Genomic DNA, 20,816 nt, shown 5'->3' with positions numbered 1-20,816 from the left:
AGGCTGGACTGCAGTGGCACGATCTCGGCTCACTGCAAGCTCTGCCTCCTGGGTTCAAGCTATTCTCCTGCCTCAGCCTCCCGAGTAGCTGGGACTACAGGCACCTGCCACCATGCCCGGCTAATTTTTTTTCTTTTTTTTCTTTTTTTTGTATTTTTAGTAGAGACGGGGTTTCACCGTGTTAGCCAGGATGGTCTTGATCTCCTGACCTCATGATCTGTCTGCCTCAGCCTCCCAAAGTGCTGGGATTACAGGCATGAGCCACCTCGCCTGGGCAAGAATCTTAAAACAGCATTGTAATGGGTATGGTGTTTTTGCCTGTGGAGTTAGCCAATACCTTTGGAAGGTCGAGTTCTCTTATTTTATTTTTTTAAATTTTTTATTTTTTTGAGATGGAGTTTTGCGCTTGTCACCCAGGCTGGAGTGCAGTGGTGCCATCTTGGCTCACTGCAACCTCTGCCTCCCAGGTTCAAGCTATTCTCCTGCCTCAGCCTCCCAAGTAGCTGGGACTACAGGAACCCGCCACCACGCCTGGCTAATTTTTGTATTTTTACTAGAGATGGGGGTTTCACCATATTGGCCAGGATGGTCTTGATCTCCTGGCCTCGTGATCCGTCCACTTTGGCCTCTCAAAGTGCTGGGATTACAAGCATGAGCCACCACACCCAGCTGTTTGTTTTGAGACGGAGTCTCACTCTGTTGCCCAGGCTGGAGTGCAGTGGCGTGATCTCAGCTCACTACAACCTTCACCTCCCGGGTTCAAGCGATTATCCTGTGTCAGCTTCCTGAGTAGCTGGGATGACAGGCACGCACCACCACACTTGGATAATTTTTGTATTTTTATTAGAGATGGGGTTTCTCCATGTTGGCCAGGCTGGTCTCGAACTCCTGACCTCACATGATCTGCCTGCCTTGGCCTCCCAAAGTGCTAGGATGGCAGGCGCAAGCTACTGAGCCTGGCTGGGAAGTGGAGCTCTATGTAGACAGGAGACTACCGTGAGCTGGTAGAAGTCATAAACCGGACGGGTGTGCTGGCTGACACCCGTAATCCCAGCACTTTGGGAGGCCAAGGCGGGCGGATCACAAGGTCAAGCGATCAAGACCATCCTGGCTAACACGGTGAAACCCCGTCTCTACTAAAAATACAAAAATTAGCCGGGCGTGGTGGCGGGTGCCTGTAGTCCCAGCTACTCCGGAAGCTGAGGCAGGAGAATCGCTTGAACCTGGGAGGGGGAGGATGAAGTGAGCCAAGATCACGCCACTGCACTCCAGCCTAAGCGACAGAGACTCCGTCTCAAAAAAAAAAAAAAAAAAAATTCATAAACCAGTAATGCCATATTGATCTAATCAGCCTTCCCTATCAGGGTGATTTTATCACATTCCCAAAGGTGTGGGATGTGGGGAGAGAGGACACTCAACCACACAGACCAATTATGCTGTCCCTGTGGTTGTAAAGTATACCTTTTATAACCAGGTATGTCATACGTGTTATTTTCAATAACTGAGAACAAACTGTGGTTCAGGAATGTCACACAAAGGCCGGGCGTGGTGGCTCATGCCTGTAATCCCAGCACTTCTGGAGGCCGACGGGGATAGATCACGTAAAGTCAGGAGTTCGAGACCAGCCTGGCCAACATGGACAAGCCCCATCTCTGCAAAAATATAAAAATCAACCAGGCATGGTGGCAGGCACCTGTAATCCCAGCTACTCGGGAGGCTGAGGCAGAAGAATCACCTGAAACCTGGATGTAGAGGTTGTAGTGAGCTGAGATCACACCACTGTACTCCTGCCTGGGTGACAGAGCAAGACTCTGAAAAAAAAAAAAGAAATTTCACACAAAGTCTCCTATATAGACTGTGATTTTTGAAATGGCAGTTTGCAAATTGCAAAAGAATGTATTTTTCTTTTCTTCTTCTTCCTTTTTTTTTTTTTTTTTTTTTTAGACGGAGTTTCGCTCTTGTTGCCCAGGCTGGAGGGCAACAGTGCAATCTTGGCTCACTGCAATCTCCGCCTCTGGGATTCAAGGATTCTCCTGCCTCAGCCTCCTGAATAGCTGGGATTACAGGCATGTGCCACCACACCCAGCTAATTTGGTATTTTTAGTAGAGACAGGGTTTCACCCTGTTGGTCAGGCTGGTCTCTAACTCCTGACCTCAGGTGATCCACCCGCCTCGGCCTACCGAAGTGCTGGGATTTACAGGCATGAGCCACCATGCCTGGCCATCATAGAGTTTTAAAATTGGAAAAGAGGGAACAAAACTGTCACTATTTACAGATATAATAGTGTACATTGAAAAATCTAAAAACAATGCGTCAGGACTCAGAAACAATACCTCAAACTATGGTGCTTTGGAATGAGGAGCACTCTGGGCTTTTTCTGTTGCTTGTTTGTTTTTAAATTTTTAAAAAATATTTGTGTGGGTACAAATTTGTTGTATATATTTATGGAGTACATGAGCTATTTTGATACAGGCATTCAGGGCCTAATCACATCAGGGCAAATGGGATACCCACCCCCTCAAGCATTTATCCTTTATGTTACAAAGAAGCTAATTATACTCTTTTAGTTATTTTAAAATGTACAATAAAATTATTATTGACTATAGTCATCCTATATTTGTGCTATCAAATACTAGATCTTATTCATTCTTTTTTTTTTTTTTTTTTTTTTTGAGACAGAGTCTTCCTCTGTCACCCAGGCTGGAGTGTAGTGCCATGATCTCAGCTAACTGCAACCTGTGCCTCCTGGGTTCAAGTGATTCTCCTGCCTCAGTCTCTCAACCAGCTGGGATTACAGGCATGCACCACCATGCCCAGCTAATTTTTGTATTTTTAGTAGGAATGGTGTTTAGCCATGTTGGCCACACTGATCTCCAACACCTGACCTCAGGTGATCCGCACACCTCAACCTCCCAAAGTGCTAGGATTACAGGTGTGAGCCACCACGCCCCGCCTAATCATTATATTTTTTTACCCATTAACCATTCACTTCCCCCTCACCCTCCAATACTAAGGTCTTTGAACTAAAGAAAATGAAAGAGTGTTAGAATCAGCCTCAGAACGAAGGACTTTCTTAACTTCTCCTGTTTTGCCCCCAAGTGCACGACGAAACTCTTCCCGTCTGAAGTTACCTTATCCAAAGCTCCTCCAGAAAGAACCCAGTGGACTTTGATCACCTCCCTGAGATTTTCTTAACCGGGGAAGATTAAACTCATGGCAGAAGGTAAGACTGAGGGATGTCACCACACCTAGGCAGACTTAGTCAGAAGCTGTTGTCTATTCTTTGTCATATTCCAAAGAGTTTCCAAAGAGTATAATTCACAAACTATGGCCTGTTCTTTGGGCCCATTCAATTCTCCTAAAAACAATTTCCTACTCCTCAAAATTGCCTACATTCCCCCATCTCTCTCTCTCCTGTGAAGAAGGCTATATAGATTCTGAACCTCGCTGGGTTACTGGGTAGTCACTCTCTCATCTTTCCCCCATGAATACAATAAACTTGCCTTTTTCTCCAGCTAATCTTCCATCGGTTAATTTCAGCAAACTCAAACCTTAAAGGGAAAGGGAAATTCCCCTTTGCCCCTACACATGCAAATTAAGTATTTAGATTAATAATTGCTAGATATAAAATTGGCATATGGTTTATTTATTTTTATATTTCAGCACAGAGGAGGGGAAAACGACTTCCTTCCACCCTTTTAGGTTTTTTGTGGCTGGGCTACAAGTTAAATTACATAAGACTGAATTAACATGAGAAAAACTATATTAAATTATGTATGTATACACAGGAGTCCCACAAAAATATGAGACTCAAAGAAAGGCCAGATGAATAAAGCTTGTATAGCATCTTAAGCTACAAAGAGAAACAGAGGCTTGGGGCTTCTGGAGGGTGGTGGTGCAAGTTATGGGAACATGAGAGGAGGAAACATATAGTAAATACATGGTAAATAAAGGTTGCCTTGTTATGCAGATAAGAGTCTCTCAGGTGATAGAAATTGTCTTGGAGCAGCTCTCTTCCTGATCAAAAACACTTTTACCAGTGAAAATTTCCTTTATAGATCTGAATTTCTTTTACAAAACGGCAGCTTTTCAGAGCTAACTCCTGTGCGGGCAGTTTTTCCAAATAAATAGTAAATAATCAATATGCTAGAGAGGAATATTTCGGAGTGGTGCCTTCTGAGCCCTGACCCCAGCAACAGACAGAAACTGAAATGTTAAAATGATACAATTTGCAATACTATTAAGATATTAAGTTCATAAGGAGAAAAGCCAGGAAAAGATAAAGAACTTTATGGACAAAAGTACAAAACTTTATTGTGAGACATTAAGGTAAATAGAAAGGTATAGCATGTTTATAGATTGTAAGACTCACTAATTTAGATATAGCAATTTTTCTGCAAATCGACCTATAGATTTGTAATTGCCTGATGGGTTCTTCCTGCCTGCTGCACAGACAAAATCAGTTCACTGAGACCACCGGAGATAGAGCTGTTACTCAAATCACTCTCCCAGCAGTCTTGGAGGCTAGGGGTTTTTTTTTTTTCTTTTATGTTTTTTGTTTTTTGGTTTTTTTTTGAGAGAAAGTCTCACTCTCTCTCCAGGCTGGAGTGTAGTGGCATGATCTTGGCTCACTGAAACCTCCCCCTCCCAGGTTCAAATGATTCCCCTGCCTCAGCCTCCCAAGTAGCTGGGACTACAGGCACGCACCAACACGGCTGGCTATTTTTAGGTATTTTAGTAGAGACGGGGTTTCATCATGTTGGCCAGGTTGATCTCGAACTCCTGACCTTGTGATCCACCCACCTTGGCCTCCCACAGTGCTGGAATTATAGGTGTGAGCCACCACGCCCGGCCAGGAGGTTAGGGTTTTTCAAGGATAGTTTGGTGAGCAGGTGGCTAGAGAATGGGTGCTGCTGACTGGCTGGGGATGAATTCATAGGGGTGTGAAAAACAATCCTTATAGGCTGAGTCAGCCTCTGGGTGGAACAACAGGACTGGTTGAGTTATGAGTCCTGGTTCCATAGGTTGCCAGAATGCAAAAGTCTGAAAAAAAACCATCCCAAAAGACCAAACTTAGGTTCCACAGTAGTGATGTTATCTGTAGGAGCAATTGGAGAAGTGACAAATCTTGTGACTTCTGGCCCTTAAGCAGAAAGGGATTATAGAAAATACATTTTATCAGAATTCAGGCGCCTTTCATAATCCTAACCTTGCAGACTTTCATTAGTTTTACAAAGTTTTGGGAAGGACTACTATCATCCTCACTTTAAATTTGAACTATAACTTCCACCCAAAGTAGCTTGGCCTATGCCCAGGAATGACCAAGGACAGCTTGGAGGTTAGAAGCAAGATGGAGTCAACTGTGTCAGATTTCTCTTACTGTCATGATATTTGCAAGGGTAGTTTTAGATTTAGAACAATTCCAATCAAATTCTCAACCAAGTCTTTGTTTGCTTATTTTGGGAACTTACTGATTCTAGAGGATATATAGATGTATAAGAATAGCAAAGACACCTTCAAAAAAACAAACTAGAAAACAAGGTGAGAGAGTTTGTTCTACCAGAGTATATATAAAACGGAAAACAATATCTTGTTACATAAAAGCCTAGTATTGCTCATTGACAGGCAGCCTTGTTCCATGTGTTATTCAGAGACAGATTACTTCCATCTTCTGGTTGGGTCATTTCCTCATCCATTTCATATAGCTGGCAAACAGAATAGAAGGGGGAGAAGCACACTTTCTTAACTGCCTTGGCCATTTTTCACTGGCATGGCCTTCAGGTAGGGAACTATAGTTCCTACCTGAGCTGTCACTTCTCAGCATCAACTCTACACCATGCAAGGGTGAGCATAAGCCTGAGGGCAGCTAGTTACTACGGCCACAGCAATGTAAATGGTGTTGCCAGTTTCATCTTTGTCACAGATAAGAATAGACACAGTACAGTTGAAATATGAAAGTAGAGAGAAATCTAACACAGAGTTTCCCAAAAATGAGTTAGATGAGGCCCAGGAACTTGTGCAAACTCTCATCAGTGATTGGCACCAGTGTCAACGAACTTGCAAGGAGAAAAAAAGGTCAGTCCCAAAACTGGGCCGAAACACTTTATTTTCTTATTAGAAAACAGCAGCAACATTAATAATACTATACTGAAATATCATATTTAGATGTATGGGCCAGAGAAGTGGGATGTGGAAATTAGCAATGAGTCCTAGAAGGACTATGATAATTGGGTGTTGGCTGCTCAAGAGACGCTGAGTAACCAAAAGAAGAGGTATCATGCAGGACAGCCTAAAAATATCATGTGGGCACACATTTAAGGAAGCCTACCCTGTGCCAGAATGGGGCTGGGAGATGGACACAAAGATAACCAAGACATAGCCCCTTTCTCTCAGGAACTCTCAGTCCAGTGGTTCTGGTACCAGAGGGGGAGGACCCCCTCTTAGCAGGTGCAAAGGTGGGTAAAGTGACGGTGGAGCTGTGGCCCACTAGAGGACAATGCAAGTACAGACATTGGGATGGGGAATACTGGTTGTGTGGAGATGAGCTAGTCTTTTTAAAAACCATATTCCTGTTTTATTTGAAAAACCAATCCTCCACCTCGCTCCAGTCTGTGGCTTGGATGGACTGGCTCCACCCTAGCTCCAGTAATGAGCTACTCAGTGTGTGTGTCTCATTAGATGAGATGGGCACTTGTCCCAGTCAGAGACATTTGTTAGGAATATTGGGAGATGAAAGCAGGACTTCATCTTGAGAGAATGGAAGGTGTGAAGTTGCTGCTGTCATCTTACAGATATACAAGGAACATCTGTCTGATAGTGGGACTATGATAGAGGAGAAAGAAACAGGAAAATACAGAGAAACCACGTTCTGTTTTCATCATCCGCGTTCTGATAAGCTGCTCATTAAGCCATAACAATTCGTTATTGCTTAGGGTAGTTTAACTGTACATTCATGTTCTTAGGCCATCAGAAAATATCAAGTACTTTGGAGTAAGTGGTTTCAGTTGTGCTAAGTGGCCGAAAGAAGATTATAGAGAATTTTTGATTGGAAATCCATGAGTGTTATTTATTCATTTTCATATGGGTGGCCTTTAATTTAATTTTTTAAATTTATTATTATTTTCTTTTCTTTTTTTTTTTTTCTTGGTAGAGACAAGGTCTTGCTATATTGCCCAGGCTGGTCTTGAACTCCTGGGCTTAAGTGATCCTCTCATCTTGGTCTCCCAAAGTGCTGGGGTTCCAGACGTGAACCACCACACCTAGCCATGGGTAGCATTTTAAAATAGTCAAAATAGATCTCCTTGAGAAAATTATTATTATTATTATCATTATTATTATTGGAGACAGAGTCTAGCTCTGTCACCAGGCTGGTGTGTAGTGGTGCAATCTCGGCTCACTGCAACCTCCACCTCCCAGGTTCGAGTGATTCTCCTGCCTCAGCCTCCCGCGTAGCTAGGATTACAGGCAAGAGCCGCCATGCCCAGCTAATTTTTGTATTTTTAGTAGAGACGAGGTTTCACCATGTTGGCCGGGATGATCTCAATCTCCTGCCCTCATGATCCGCCCACCTTGGTCTACAAAGTACTAGGATTACAGGCGTGAGCCACTACACCCAGCCAAGAAAACTATTTTTAAGCAAAGACTTAGAGAGAGGGAGGAAGTTAGCTATGCACATTGTGGGTGCGGTGTGGTTAGGGTGGCCCTGAGGTAGGGATATGCTTCATGTCTTTAAGGTATAGCTAAGAGGCCAGGGAACTAGAGCAAATTGATTGGGAAGAAGAGTAGGAGATTAGTTTTGAAAAGCAAATGGTTTGGGAATATGGATCATGTAAGAGCACATGAGATTTTATAATGATTTCATTTTACTCAGGGTGAAATGAAGAGGCACTAAAAGATTTTGAGTAGAGTTTCATGATCTGACTTATGTTTTAAAAGGACCCTCTAGCTGCTTGGGCTATCAGTGGTGGAAGCAGGAAGGCCAGTGGGAATGCTTTTCCAGTCATTCTAGTGAAAGGTGATGGAGCCTCAGAATGGTGGTAGCAGTGAAGACCATGAGAAGTGGCCAGATTCTGTGTGTGATTTGAAGGCAGAAACAGACTTCCCTGACAGGCTGGATGTGGGATAAAGAAGATTATTCAAGAATTAGAGACAATGGACTTACCTTCTCCTGAGATGAGGAATACTGAGGGAGGAACAATTTTGGGGGAAGAGTAGGAAAGATCATCAGTGTTTCCTGGGGACATACTAGGTTTGATACAGTTATTAGACATTTAAGAAGAAATGTCACATAGGAAGTTGCTGTACAAGTATAGGGTTCAGGAAAGAGAGGTGTACTGAAGATTTGGGCATTGTTAGAAAACTGATTATATTAAATGTGTAGAGGTAGAAGTATGGTATCTCTCCTCTCCCCTCATAAGGGTCTGACACTCCTGTAGCAAAAGACAGGTTAACAAGAGAAAAGCGTAGCAAATTTACTTAAAGTTTTATGTGACTCAGAAGCCTTCAGAAATGAAGACCCAAAGGCCCAGGGAACACTGTCCAGATTGATGCTCAGGTTCAGTGAAGGATGGACAGCCATGTAGCAATGTAATTGGACAAAAGGGTATGATTTGATAGTAATAGGCTGAGGGAGGAACCCAGCACAGCCTGTCTGTTTACATTTTTCTTGGCCTCTCTGTATAGGAATTATCCCTCCCAACTATACAACAAGACTCCCTCTGGAATCAGTCTTATGTCCTACTATCAGACAAAGTAGGTCAGACAATTTCTTTATGGCCAGCTCCTACACAAAATGGCAGAGGGAAGACTAGAGTAATATTTCTAGATTTTATGGCTGATTTGGGGAGAGGGGAGCAAGAGACTGGAAGGCAGGAGAAGGTCAGAGAGACCTTGGTTCTGGAGGCTGCTTCTGAGGCCTTCCGATCTCCTTTATTTCAAAGAGTTCAGCGTGCCAAAGTGCCATACTTTGGAGTATAGTGTGCTGAGCCCCAACAAAAGCCATGAGATTAGACATGATCATGAAGACAGTGCATATGTCCACAGAAAAGAAAGAATAGCTAACCCCTAGGAATCTCCACCATCAAGAGGACAGAGAGAAAGGGGAAGAACTAATGAAGAAGACTGAGAACATGAGTCCAGGGACGTAGGAGAAATAATAAGGAAAGGGTGGGGTGCTGTAACTCAGCACACATCCTTGACAAGACTGTCTGCCTTGAAGGCACCAGGCCTGAGCTCACCAGACTTTTCATCCTGTTCCTGTCACAAGAAGCTCATTCTCAGGTCAGCTTCATCAAGGAGCATGGAGCAATCAACTCTGTCAAATGCTGCTGAGCATGGAAAGTTAACCCTGTCAGGGGAGAAATGTCTTACTCCAAGTGCAAAGGCTTCCCTCATGACCACTGTTGATGGGGTGGAAGAGTCTGGGCAATTCATTGAAGAGATATCCAAATTTCTGGGTCTAGAGGAAAATACTCCTGGGTCCCAGAGGTGAACAGGAAAAAGGTCCACATCCGAGTCATGTTTTCATCTCAGTGGAGGGAATAAAGAGAAAGAGAGTAGGGCATCTGTGTCTCAGTGCCTGGAGATACTGTTCTCTTTTTTTAAGTTTTAATTATTACTATTATTATTTTTTATTATACTTTAAGTTCTAGAGTACATGTGCACAATGTGCAGGTTTGTTACATATGTAAACATGTGCCGTGTTGGTTTGCTGCACCCATTAACTCATCATTTACATTAGGTATTTCCCCTAATGCTATCCCTCCCCAACACTCCCACCCCACGACAGGCCCTGGTGTGTGGTGTTCCCGCCCTGTGTCCAAGTGTTCTCTTTGTTCAATTCCCACCTATGAGTGAGAACATGCAGTGTTTGGTTTTCTGTCCTTGTGATAGTTTGCTGAGAATGATGATTTCCAGCTTCATCCATGTCCCTACAGAGGACATGAACTCATCCTTTTTTATGGCTGCATAGTATTCCATGGTGTATATGTGCCACATTTTCTTAATCCATCTATCATTGATGGACATTTGGGTTGGTTCCAAGTCTTTGCTATTGTGAATAGTGCCTCAATAAACATATGTGTGCATGTGTCTTTATAGCATCATGATTTATAATCCTTTGGGTATATACCCAGTAATGGGATCACTGAGTCAAATGGTATTTCTAGTTCTAGATCCTTGAGGAATCGCCACACTGTCTTCCACAATGGTTGAACTAGTTTACAGTCCCACCAACAGTGTAAAAGTGTTCCTATTTCTCCACATCCTCTCCAGCACCTGTTGTTTCCTGACTTTTTAATGATCGCCATTCTAACTGCTGTGAGATGGTATCTCATTGTGGTTTTGATTTGCTTTTCTCTGATGGCCAGTGATGATGGTGTTCTCCTCTTAATCATATCCCAGACTTCAGTACTTCTCACATTTGTCTCCATCTCTCTTCGCTCCTCTAAGGACCCATCTGAGCAACTCACTTCACCACATCCTCCTTCCCTCTTATACATTCATCTCCATATCACTGTCTCTTTTCTTTTCTTTTTCTTTTTTTGAGATGGAGTCTCACCTCTCGCCCAAGCTAGAGGGCACTGGCGAAATCTTGGCTCACTGCAACCTCCATCTCCCAAGTTCAAGCGATTCTCCTGCCTCAGTCTCCCAAGTAGCTGAGATTACAGTCACCTGCCACCACTCCCGGATAATTTTTTTATTTTTAGTAGAGATGGAGTTTTAGCATGCTGGCCAGGCAAGTCTCAAACTCCTGATCTGAAGTGATCTGCCCCCCTCGGCCTCCCAAAGTGCTGGGATTACAGGGGTGAGCCACCACGCCTGGCCCCTCTCTCTTTTCTTTCTTCCCATTTCACTACTCTGGCCCAGCAGGTTTTCTTGGAAGTTTATACTGATTACAGATACACTCTTCTCATTTTTTACAGCTTTGAGGTATAATAGATAAATAAAACTTGTATATATTTAAGGTGTACAAGTTGATGTTTTGCTTTACAAAAGCATTGTGAGATAATCATAACAATGAAGCTAATTGACATATCTGTCATCTTACATAGTTACCATTTTCTTTTTGTGTGTTGAGAACACATGTGGTCTACGCTTTTAGTACATTTCAAGTATGCAATACAATATTGCTAAGTATAGTCATCTTGCTAAACACTACATCTCCACACCCATCTCAGTTTCGAATTGTACTAATAGAATACACATAGTACTAACATAATCTCAAAGTAAAAAGATATTTTCTTTTCTTTAATTTTTTTTTTTTTTTCTTGAGATGGGGTCTGTCTCTGTCACCCAGGCTGGAGTGCAGTGGCACGATCTCGGCTCACTGCAACGTCCGCCTCCTGGGTTTAAGCAATTCTCATGCCTCAGTCTCCCAAGTAGCTCGGATTACAGGCGCCCACCACCACGCCCAGCTGGTTTTTGTATTTTTAGTAGACAGGGTTTCACCATGTTGGTCAGGCTGGTCTCGAACTCCTGACCTCAAGTGATCTACGTACCTTGGCCTCCAGAAGTGCTGAGATTACAGGTGTGAGCCACCGTCCCTGGCTGCAAAAAGATATTTTCTAATATTCAGTTACATCATTAATTTTTTTTAGTGTGCTTAACAAATCACTCTACCATTACTCTTCCTCAGTTGGAAACTGAGGGGTTTGGTGTAAATGTCTTCAGAAGTTCCTTCCAGCTCAGACTATTTACAAATCCGATACTCTGGAGCATGTGTGTGTGTGTCTGTGTCTGTGTGTGTCTGTAGGAAAAGATGTAAAGAAAATTTGGTTGACATTTGTGCACTGTACGTCCGTGTAAATCTGATTTTCCTAAATCATTATGAATTTAGGCAGAAGAAAGCATAATTATCTGAAATAAAATTACTACATTCAGATTACATCATTATTTTTAAACTATGCAAAAAAACCCCACACACTTGTAACCAATTTCATTGTAGGGAAGATGTGAGGTCCTGTCATTTAGAACTGTTATTCAATGGAGCAAGAGAAAACATTAGCGTAAAGACTATGGGATGATTTCAAGCCCCTGAGATCTAGATTAGAGGACTGGTTAATAGCCTGGGAGATAACTCTCAGTCAACAAACAATAATGGAGCTCCTCTTCTTGGTTATCTCCCTTCCCTTCGCCTACCTCCAGTCTAATAGGTGATCAAGGGGCCCAAAACTCATTACATCCAAGAGGAAGCTTTGTTTGGCAGGTGCTGTCTAGCTGAGAAAATCTCAGCATCACTGAACATTTACATACACTGTAATTTTTCACTAAGCATTGGAAAAAAAGAAGCAACCCAACACCACATGGGGGTAGCCATTTCATTCAAGGCATGTTTTTTAAGACTCACAACAGGACTGTCTTGTAGGTAACCCTCGCCTCTACTATTTTAGAGACACCATAGACTTTCACCTGTGCTCAGGATGCAGGGTGTCCCACCATCAGACTTGCTAGGTTTGTGTATTTGTGATATAAGAAACAAAGAATGTTAACATTTCCCTGGTAGAAAAGAGAAGATAAGTGCCTTGTTTGAGGTCCTGTGTTGGTGAATAACAGAGTTTGGAGTGAAACTCTAATATATTTTTTTAAGTCCATTACTTTAGATGGACAACCAAGCTTGTTCCTCTTAAGGGAAGGATGTGAGCCAAATAGGAGATTCAAAGAGATGGAGTAAGGGATGACGCTCCATGAAGGAAAATATCCTGGTTTCAAAGGAAGGGCATGTCTTGACAGGGTAAGAGGCCAAGAATCCCTTTGAAGAAAAGGTACCATTTACTAAAAAATATCATAGTGACTATAGTTGAGAAATAAAGGAATTATCACAAATTGAGAAATGTAGGCAAGTAGGCTGTTGACTTCGGCAAACCCGACTATCTCAGGGTTTCCCAGACATCAGGCATCCCTGGACCATGCCCCCATTCCATTTGTACTATTGACTAATATTATCTGTTTTATTCACTCTTTCATTTATACAACATGGTCCTAAGCAATAATATGCATAACATTATGGACTAATGTGTTATTCACTCCCATTAAAAGAAATGCATAACAATGAACAATTTTTACTATTTATGTGTACTTTCTAACATCAGTCACTTCACTTTCCACCTGTTGTACATATTTCATAATTTTGTGTTCAGTTTCATCTACGGCTGTAAATTAAACAATTCTACCTTGGAAAATATTTTCACAGAAGAATAAAGGATCCAAGGACAGTAGAAAAAAATGAAGCTCAAGGTCACTGATTTGGCCAAATTCATCAAATTCTGTATAAAAGAGACGAAATCGTGCAAGTACTGTATTTTTATCATGAAAAGGTGCTCTAATTATTTGCTAAGACAGTTCCTCAAATTTGCCACCAAACTGATGGAAAACATAGATTTCCTGATGGTCTAGTTGCCTTTGTTCTGACTTCACAAGTAAATGCAAGATGTTAAAAGGTGATTTCTTCTATCTCAGATTGGGAAGGGTCCCTGAGAAACAGAGGCCCTATCAAAATGACTTGCTGTCCACCTAAGCAGCACTTGGTCAAAAAGAGACAAAAACTTGAGCTCCAGTTCTAATGCCTTCACGATGGGAAACAAGGAAAGGAAACAAGCATACGGTCTCATTGTAAATACCACAGAGAAGATAGCGCAGTAACGGATGCTACACTAACACCTTGATGCGTAAGACTGATGGTCCTCATCAAAACTTTTTTTTCCTTTTGCAATGTTTTATGCTACATATTTCATTATTTCATACATACACACACACAAAAATTACCACGTTAAACTTCCCCTACAAACCAATGTATGTGTTGTTGTATTTTATAGATTATAAAACAGGGGCATAGAAAGGATGAATAACCGTCCAACTCTTTTTTTCTTTTTAAAGAGACAGGATCTCTCTCTGTCTCCCAGGCTGGAGGGCAGTGATGCAGTATTGGCTCACTGCAGCTTCTGACTCCCGGGTTCAAGTGATCCTCCTACCTCAGCCTCCTGAGTAGCTGGGATTACAGGTGCACCCCACCATGCCTAGTTAATTTGTGTGTGTGTGTGTGTTTTGTTGTTGTTGTTTGTTTGTTTGTTTTGAGACAGAGTCTCACTCTGTCGCCCAGGCTGAAGTGCAGGTGATCTCGGCTCACTGCAACCTCTGCCTCCTGAGTTCAAGCGATTCTCCTGCCTCAGCCTCCCGAGTAGCTGGGATTATAGGCCCGTGCCACCATGCCTGGCTAATTTTGTGTATTTTTAGTAGAGACAGGGTTTCACCATGTTAGCCAGGATGGTCTCGGATCTCCTGACCTCATGATCCGCCCACCTCAGCCTCCCAAAGTGCTGAGATTACCGGCATGAGCCACCGTGCCCGACCTAATTTTTGTGTTTTTGGTAGAGGTGGGATTTCTCCATGTTGGCCAGGCAGGTCTCAAACTCCTTGCCTGAAGTGATCCCTCTACCTCAGCCTCCAAAAGTGCTAGGATTACAGGCATGAGTCACTGCACCTGGCCCTGTACAACTCTTATAGTAAGAGTCTCAAATAGAAAATGTCAGAGCTGGTATCTGGACAAGACTATACAAAATCTACACCCAACATCGCTGTAACACAAAACTTACGTAACAACTTCATTTAAAGAGACACTAACCTATATAATAATTCATTTTGTGTGAGCTCTGAAATCTTAGCAAATGCATCTATGTGCTCAAAATGCAATGGGGATGAACAGAGGATGTTTAATGGGTATAAATATAAGAAATGATATAAGAAATAAGGCCTGGCGTTTGATAGATCAGGAGGATGACTATAGTTAATGATAATCAACTGTACGCTTCAAAATAGCTAGAAGAGAATAATTTGAATGTTTCTAACATAAAGAAGAGGCAAATATTTAAGGTATTGGATATCCCAATTTCCCTGATGTGATCTTTACACATTATACGAATATATTAAATTATCACATGTACCCTGAAAATATGTACCTCTATTATTTATCAATAAAAAGAAATAAGGCCAGGCGCGGTGGCTCACGCCTGTAATCCTAGCACTTTGGGAGGCTGAGGTGTGCGAATCACCTGAGTTCAGGAGTTCAAGACCAGCTTGGCCAACATGGTGAAACCCTATCTCTACAAAAATACAAAAATTAGCTGGACGTGGTCGTGCATGCCTCTAGCTGAGGAAGGAGAATCATTTGAACCCGGTAGGCAGAGGTTGCAGTGAGCTGAGATCTTGCCACTGCACTACAGCGTGGGTGACAGAGCAAGACTCCATCTGAAAGAGAAAGAAAGAAAGAAAGAAAGAAAGAAAGAAAGAAAGAAAGAAAGAAAGAAAGAAAGAAAGAAAAAAAAAGAAGAGAGAGAGAGAGGAGAGGAAGGAGGAGGGAGGGAAGGAGGGAGGGAAGGAGGAGGGAGGGAAGGAAGGAAGGAAGGAAGGAAGGAAGGAAGGAAGGGAGAGAGAGAAAGAAAGAAAGAGAGGAAGGAGGGAGGGAGGGAGGAAAGAAGAGAGATGAAAGAAGAAAGAAAGAAAGAAAGAAAGAAAGAAAGAAAGAAAGAAAGAAAGAAAGAAAGAAAGAAAGAAAGAAAGAAAGAAAGAAAGAAAGAAAGAAAGAGAAAGATTTTAAAAATATGCAATGGGACATGAATGCAATATGCAATTTTCCATTTTCTTAGGAAACACCCTTTATTTCATCCCTCCTAAGACACACCTCTCCCTAATTCCATCTGAGCTCTATTTCCATTTCTTCCCTTTCCAGAGAAGTAAAGGACTTGTTATAGTTGAGGAAAAGAAGAAAGGCTTAGTTCTTTCCTCTTTCATGCCAGAAACTTAATCAAAGGTGTCAGATCTACTTATTTAATGGCTTTCAGGGGAGACATGCAGGAGGCCCCACACAAGAGGGAAGGCCTAGGGCCACCTTTCTGAGGTTTAAGAGACCAGGAAGAGCTCAGTACACCAAATATCTTTAGAACTTAGGTAAGTAAAATATTACTCAATTCGGTGCAATTTAACCTGCACCATATTATTATGACAATCTTGTATTACTTTTAATGGCAAAAATCGCAATTACCTTTGCAACAACCTAGTAAATAGTCTGCATTTTCTTTCCCATAGATAGCCACTGCTGCATGAGGGAAATCTGTGTGCAGGAAGGTATTGATGGTTTGGTACCTCCCCATCAGCAGGTTAAGAGCAAATATTGCAAGGATACCCCGGGGCTGAAGAAATTGCAAGCATTAAACATTATATTTTTGCACATAAATGCTATGCAAAAAGTCACTGATCAATCCAGTGTACTCAACAGTGGTTTTTACCATAAATGCAGAAGTCTTTGTCTGGAACAATATTTTACAATGTTCATCGGTTTCCAAAAAAGGACTTAATACTGGGGCATAATTCTGACTATTCCTCTCAGTGGAAGTGTGGATTGGGTCTGAAAATGTGTCATTAAATTAGGCTGCAAGACAAGTTATACTAATAAAATAAAGAGCCCGGGAGAAATGGCTTGTGTCTGTTCAAGAAAAAATCATGCTGAAGTTACAGAAATTTTGTTTAACGTTGGCTTATACTTTATTCCTGCTTCATATAAAACAATCTTCTCCCAAAGCTCCTAAATATCAAAATAGATCTTTTCTACAGTTCTGCAGGCAAATGAAAGTAGCTGGAAATGTACACAGGAAATCTACACAAGGGAGAATCAGAAAAATCTTATGAGCATGTTCTGAATGCAATTTTAGTGATCAGGAGTGGTGGCTCATGCCTATAATGCCAGCACTTTGGGAAGCCGAGGGGGTCGGATCACCTGAGGTCAGGAGTTTGAGACCAGCCTGGCCAACGTGGTGAAACCCTGTCTCTACCAAAAATACAAAAATTAGCTGGGCATTGTGAAGGGTGCCTCTAATCCCAGCTACTCGAGATGCTGACGCAGGAGAATCACTTGAACTTGGGAGGCAGAGGTTGCAGTGACCCAAGATCACGCCACTGCACTCCAGCCTGGGCAACAACGGCAAGACTCCATCTCAAAAAAAAAAAAAAAAACCTCACAATTTTAAAGGATGAATATGGTTGCAAATTGGGCAGGTTATAGTCTGAGTTATTTCTTAAGACACTGCAACAAGTCTGATGCATCATAAGCACAGATGTCTCCAGAAGCCAGGCAGGTGTCATCACTGAACAGACAGGATGAAAGTCAGGAGGAAGAGATGGAGTCAGAGAACAGCCGTGAGCTAGAGCCCCTTCCACAGAGGCAGCTTTGCTCAGCTCTAATTGATACAATACAGTAACGGAGACACGGTGCACCAATCACCATCATGTGATTTTTAAAGATAAGACAGTAAAGAAAACTTTGAGTGAACTATTCCAATGTCAAACTTTATCTTCCAAACCAAACATTATAAATAGCACTGTGTATGCTGAAAAGAGGCACTGTTTAGCCAAGTACATGCCCTGGGACTGCAGTCTATGTCTTTTGCCTCATACTATAGACACTTGAGTGCAAGTCTTTCTACCCAGTGTGGCTGTCAGCATCACAGAGGGGATACTCGATGTATCATTCACCTTTACATTCTCATCACCTACAAAACTGATCTCCACACAATACACATGAAAAAAAAATCCTCACCTCATGATAAAGCTGCTAATGAATGTCGGCCAGAAAAGGACTTCAAGGCAGAGCACTATTAGCTGTGCACTGAGTCCTCACCAGGTCACCACTGTGTCCACATTTACCTAAGGACTCCAGTGATAAAATTATTGCATTTCTAAATGACAGGAAAATTGGATGGTAGTAAAAATTATGTAGATTAACTGTTGGAAGGTATATGATATCATTTAAGGGTCTAATATCAATTTTCTAATCTCAAAACTAGACCAGATTTAACATCTCTTAGTACCCAGGTCTTACCCCTGCAATTCACTTCCCACCTCTGTACAATTTCCCCACATCATCCCCTGTGCCCAGAATGCTCATTTCTTCCCTAAAGTCCCTGAAAACTCCCTGCTTATCCTTTAGGGCCCTGCTGAAATGAAACTTTTTTTTTTTTAATTCTTCCTTGTCCCTCAAGCCAAGTGATTTCCTTCACCCTCAGTGTCCCCGTGAAACCATGTTCACACAAGTGCTATTACCTCTATCACACTGTAATACAACTACGTGTCTACAATTACTTTCCTGTATGTCTCTGAGGGCCAAGAATAAGCGTATGATTGTGCATCAAACTGTACACTTGACTTCTATACTTTCAGGAATACAGTGCTCTGTCCTTAAATGTTCATTTTGTAAATACAGAACAATTTTCTTGTTAATATCACCAAATGAAACTTACCAGGAAGATGAATGACAACCCCAGAACACACCGTTTTGTAGAAAATACCATAGGCTGAAAAAATCACAGGAATACCGAGTGCTAGGTTGGAATCTTCCATGACACCAAATGTCCATGCCAGAATGCACATTCTCTGCCAGATTTTACAACTTTCCTCTGTGTGTTTTTAGGTTGTGTAACTTTACACCAAGTGGAAGCAATAATCAGGGCAAGACTTAAGAGAAAGTGGATCCGATGCAAGAGGAGTAAAGAAAAAAATCCCTCAAATATGTGGAGCAGATTGTTTTAATTATCTATAGAATCTTGTGCCTCAAGAAATTAATAGGTCAAGTTTCCAGCAAGAGTGGTGGATGAGATGGAGAGCATTTGTGTGAGAGAGAACCAAGGATATTACTAAAAATGAAAGGGAAGCTGGGTTCCTCCTGGGCAAACAGCCCTCTGTGGCTCTATTTGTTCTAACTACTATGCCTGCCTTCATGTACTTTGGTCATTTAGGGGCCTGCCAGAGGACAGTTATAAAATCTGTGGTCATTCTGCAGGCAGCGTATAGTTTTCATCCAGAGTCCAGATCTAACTGGCAAAACTCTGTCTTACACAGGCTGACTTGGAATTAGAGTCCTTATAGCAGAAAGAGCAGCAGGGCTGTCCTTGGGTATCCGTTGCTCAGCCAAGTCATCAAATAAAAAGGCTGATTGCACAAGTGGACTATGTACAAATCTGTGGGTTTCTGCATGGCCAAGAGTCAGTCCCTCCCTCCTGGCTCTGCTGGTCCAACCCACCAAGGGATGCTTTATTTAAACAGTTCCAAGAAGGAGAGACCAGCTGCCCCTGAACCCCAGAACAACCAGCTGGATCAATTCTCACAGGAGCCACAGCACGGAGACTGGGTAAGTCAAGAATCCCCAGAGCTGGGACAGAAGGGGCAGCAATGGGGCAGCAACTGAGGGAGAAGGGAGCTGACGTTAGTGCTTAGGAGATGGGGCACACTTTGGGGTCAGGAAGTAAAGGAAATGGGACCCCAGAGTGGCAGCAGAGGGGCCTGTGGGGTAAGACACTACAGTGTGTGTCATAACCGAGACCGGATCGGGGAGTAGTTACTTCTCTTCTTTTCTCACAGGAAACATGGTTCCAAAACTGTTCACTTCCCAAATTTGTCTGCTTCTTCTGTTGGGGCTTATGGGTGTGGAGGGCTCACTCCATGCCAAACCCCGACAGTTTACCTGGGCTCAGTGGTTTGAAATCCAGCACATCAATATGACCTCCCAGCAATGCACCAATGCAATGCGGGTCATTAACAATTATCAACGGCGATGCAAAAACCAAAATACTTTTCTTCGTACCACTTTTGCTAATGTAGTTAATGTTTGTGGTAACCCAAATATGACATGTCCTAGTAACAAAACTCGCAAAAATTGTCATCAAAGTGGAAGCCAGGTGCCTTTAATCCACTGTAACCTCACAACTCCAAGTCCACAGAATATTTCAAACTGCGGGTATGCACAGACACCAGCAAACATGTTCTATATAGTTGCATGTGACAACAGAGATCAACAACGGGACCCTCCACAGTATCCAGTAGTTCCAGTTCACCTGGATAGAATCATCTAAGCTCCTGTATCAATACTCCTCGTCATCACTCATCTGCCAAGCTCCTCAATCATACCCAAGATCCCGTCTCTCCATGTACCCTGGGTATCAACATCTGTCCTCATCAATCTCCATACCCCTTCAGCTTTCCTGAGCTGAAGTCCCTTGTGAAGCCTGCAATAAACTGCTTTGCAAATCCATCTGAAAGTGTCTATGTGTCTTCGTTAGCTGCTCTGCTGTCATTTAGTGACAATCCACTCTAGAGATTTTTCTTTCCTCTAACCTGAGACTTGTGGGAAACAGAGAGATTTGAAGATAAGAGACTCTTACTGTCATGAAGCAGCACAGACTTATCCCTCTCCCTGCTTTAGGCTGAGAAGCTGAGGTCTCAACCGATATCTTGCAACTGTCGAAGACTCTTACTTTGATCAAGATTTAGTCATCTCCTCTAAACCCTCTTCACAACTAGGTCATCCTGTTGGGCTTCCTAGTCCTTCCTTGTAGAGTCATTTATATTTATTTTTTATTTTATTTTATTTATATTATTTTTTGAGACAGAGTCCCGCTCTGTCGCCCAGACTGGAGTGCGTGGCGAGATCTCAGCTCACTGCAAACTCCACCTCCCAGGTTCAAGCTATTCTCCTTCCTGCACCTCCTGAGTAGCTGGGATTACAGGTATGCACCATCACACGCAGCCAATTTTTGTAATTTTTAGAGAGGGGGTTTCAACATGTTGGCCAGGCTGGTCTCCAACTCCTGACCTCAGGCAATCCGCCCTCCTCAGCCTCCCAAAGTGCTGAGATTAGAAGCATGTGCCACCAGTGCCAGACCTAAAGTCAGGTTTAACAGAAGTCCTCCTAACTTGGTTTATCATGAGTCTCTCACCCTCAATATTTGACCAAATTCCTTAATTCCCCCATCATTCTCCATGTGATAACTGATTC

General features: G+C 42.5%; 1 protein-coding gene across 4 annotated transcripts in view; it reads left to right on the top strand.

Annotated features, from left to right (window-relative positions):
* Positions 1-20,069, top strand: part of LOC100586798 (non-secretory ribonuclease) — a 33,787-nt gene extending 13,718 nt beyond the window's left edge. Inside the window, exons 1-4 of one of the 4 annotated variants that reach the window (XM_030808662.1) lie at positions 12,685-12,731; positions 13,457-13,665; positions 19,088-19,172; positions 19,403-20,069. In XM_030808662.1, the coding sequence (XP_030664522.1) occupies positions 19,408-19,893 (486 nt within the window). In that variant the 5' untranslated portion in view covers positions 12,685-12,731; positions 13,457-13,665; positions 19,088-19,172; positions 19,403-19,407 and the 3' untranslated portion in view covers positions 19,894-20,069. Of the gene's footprint in view, positions 1-2,958; positions 3,225-12,684; positions 12,732-13,414; positions 13,666-19,087; positions 19,173-19,402 lie in introns of those variants that run through there. The other 3 variants (XM_030808661.1, XM_030808660.1, XM_030808663.1) reach the window with 3 other exon arrangements.
* Positions 20,070-20,816: the final 747 nt, after the last annotated feature.

This window comes from Nomascus leucogenys, unplaced genomic scaffold (assembly GCF_006542625.1).
Source record: "Nomascus leucogenys isolate Asia unplaced genomic scaffold, Asia_NLE_v1 000747F_102173_qpd_obj, whole genome shotgun sequence".
Classification (NCBI taxonomy): Eukaryota; Metazoa; Chordata; class Mammalia; order Primates; family Hylobatidae; genus Nomascus; species Nomascus leucogenys.
This window is presented reverse-complemented; position numbering and strand designations above follow the sequence as displayed.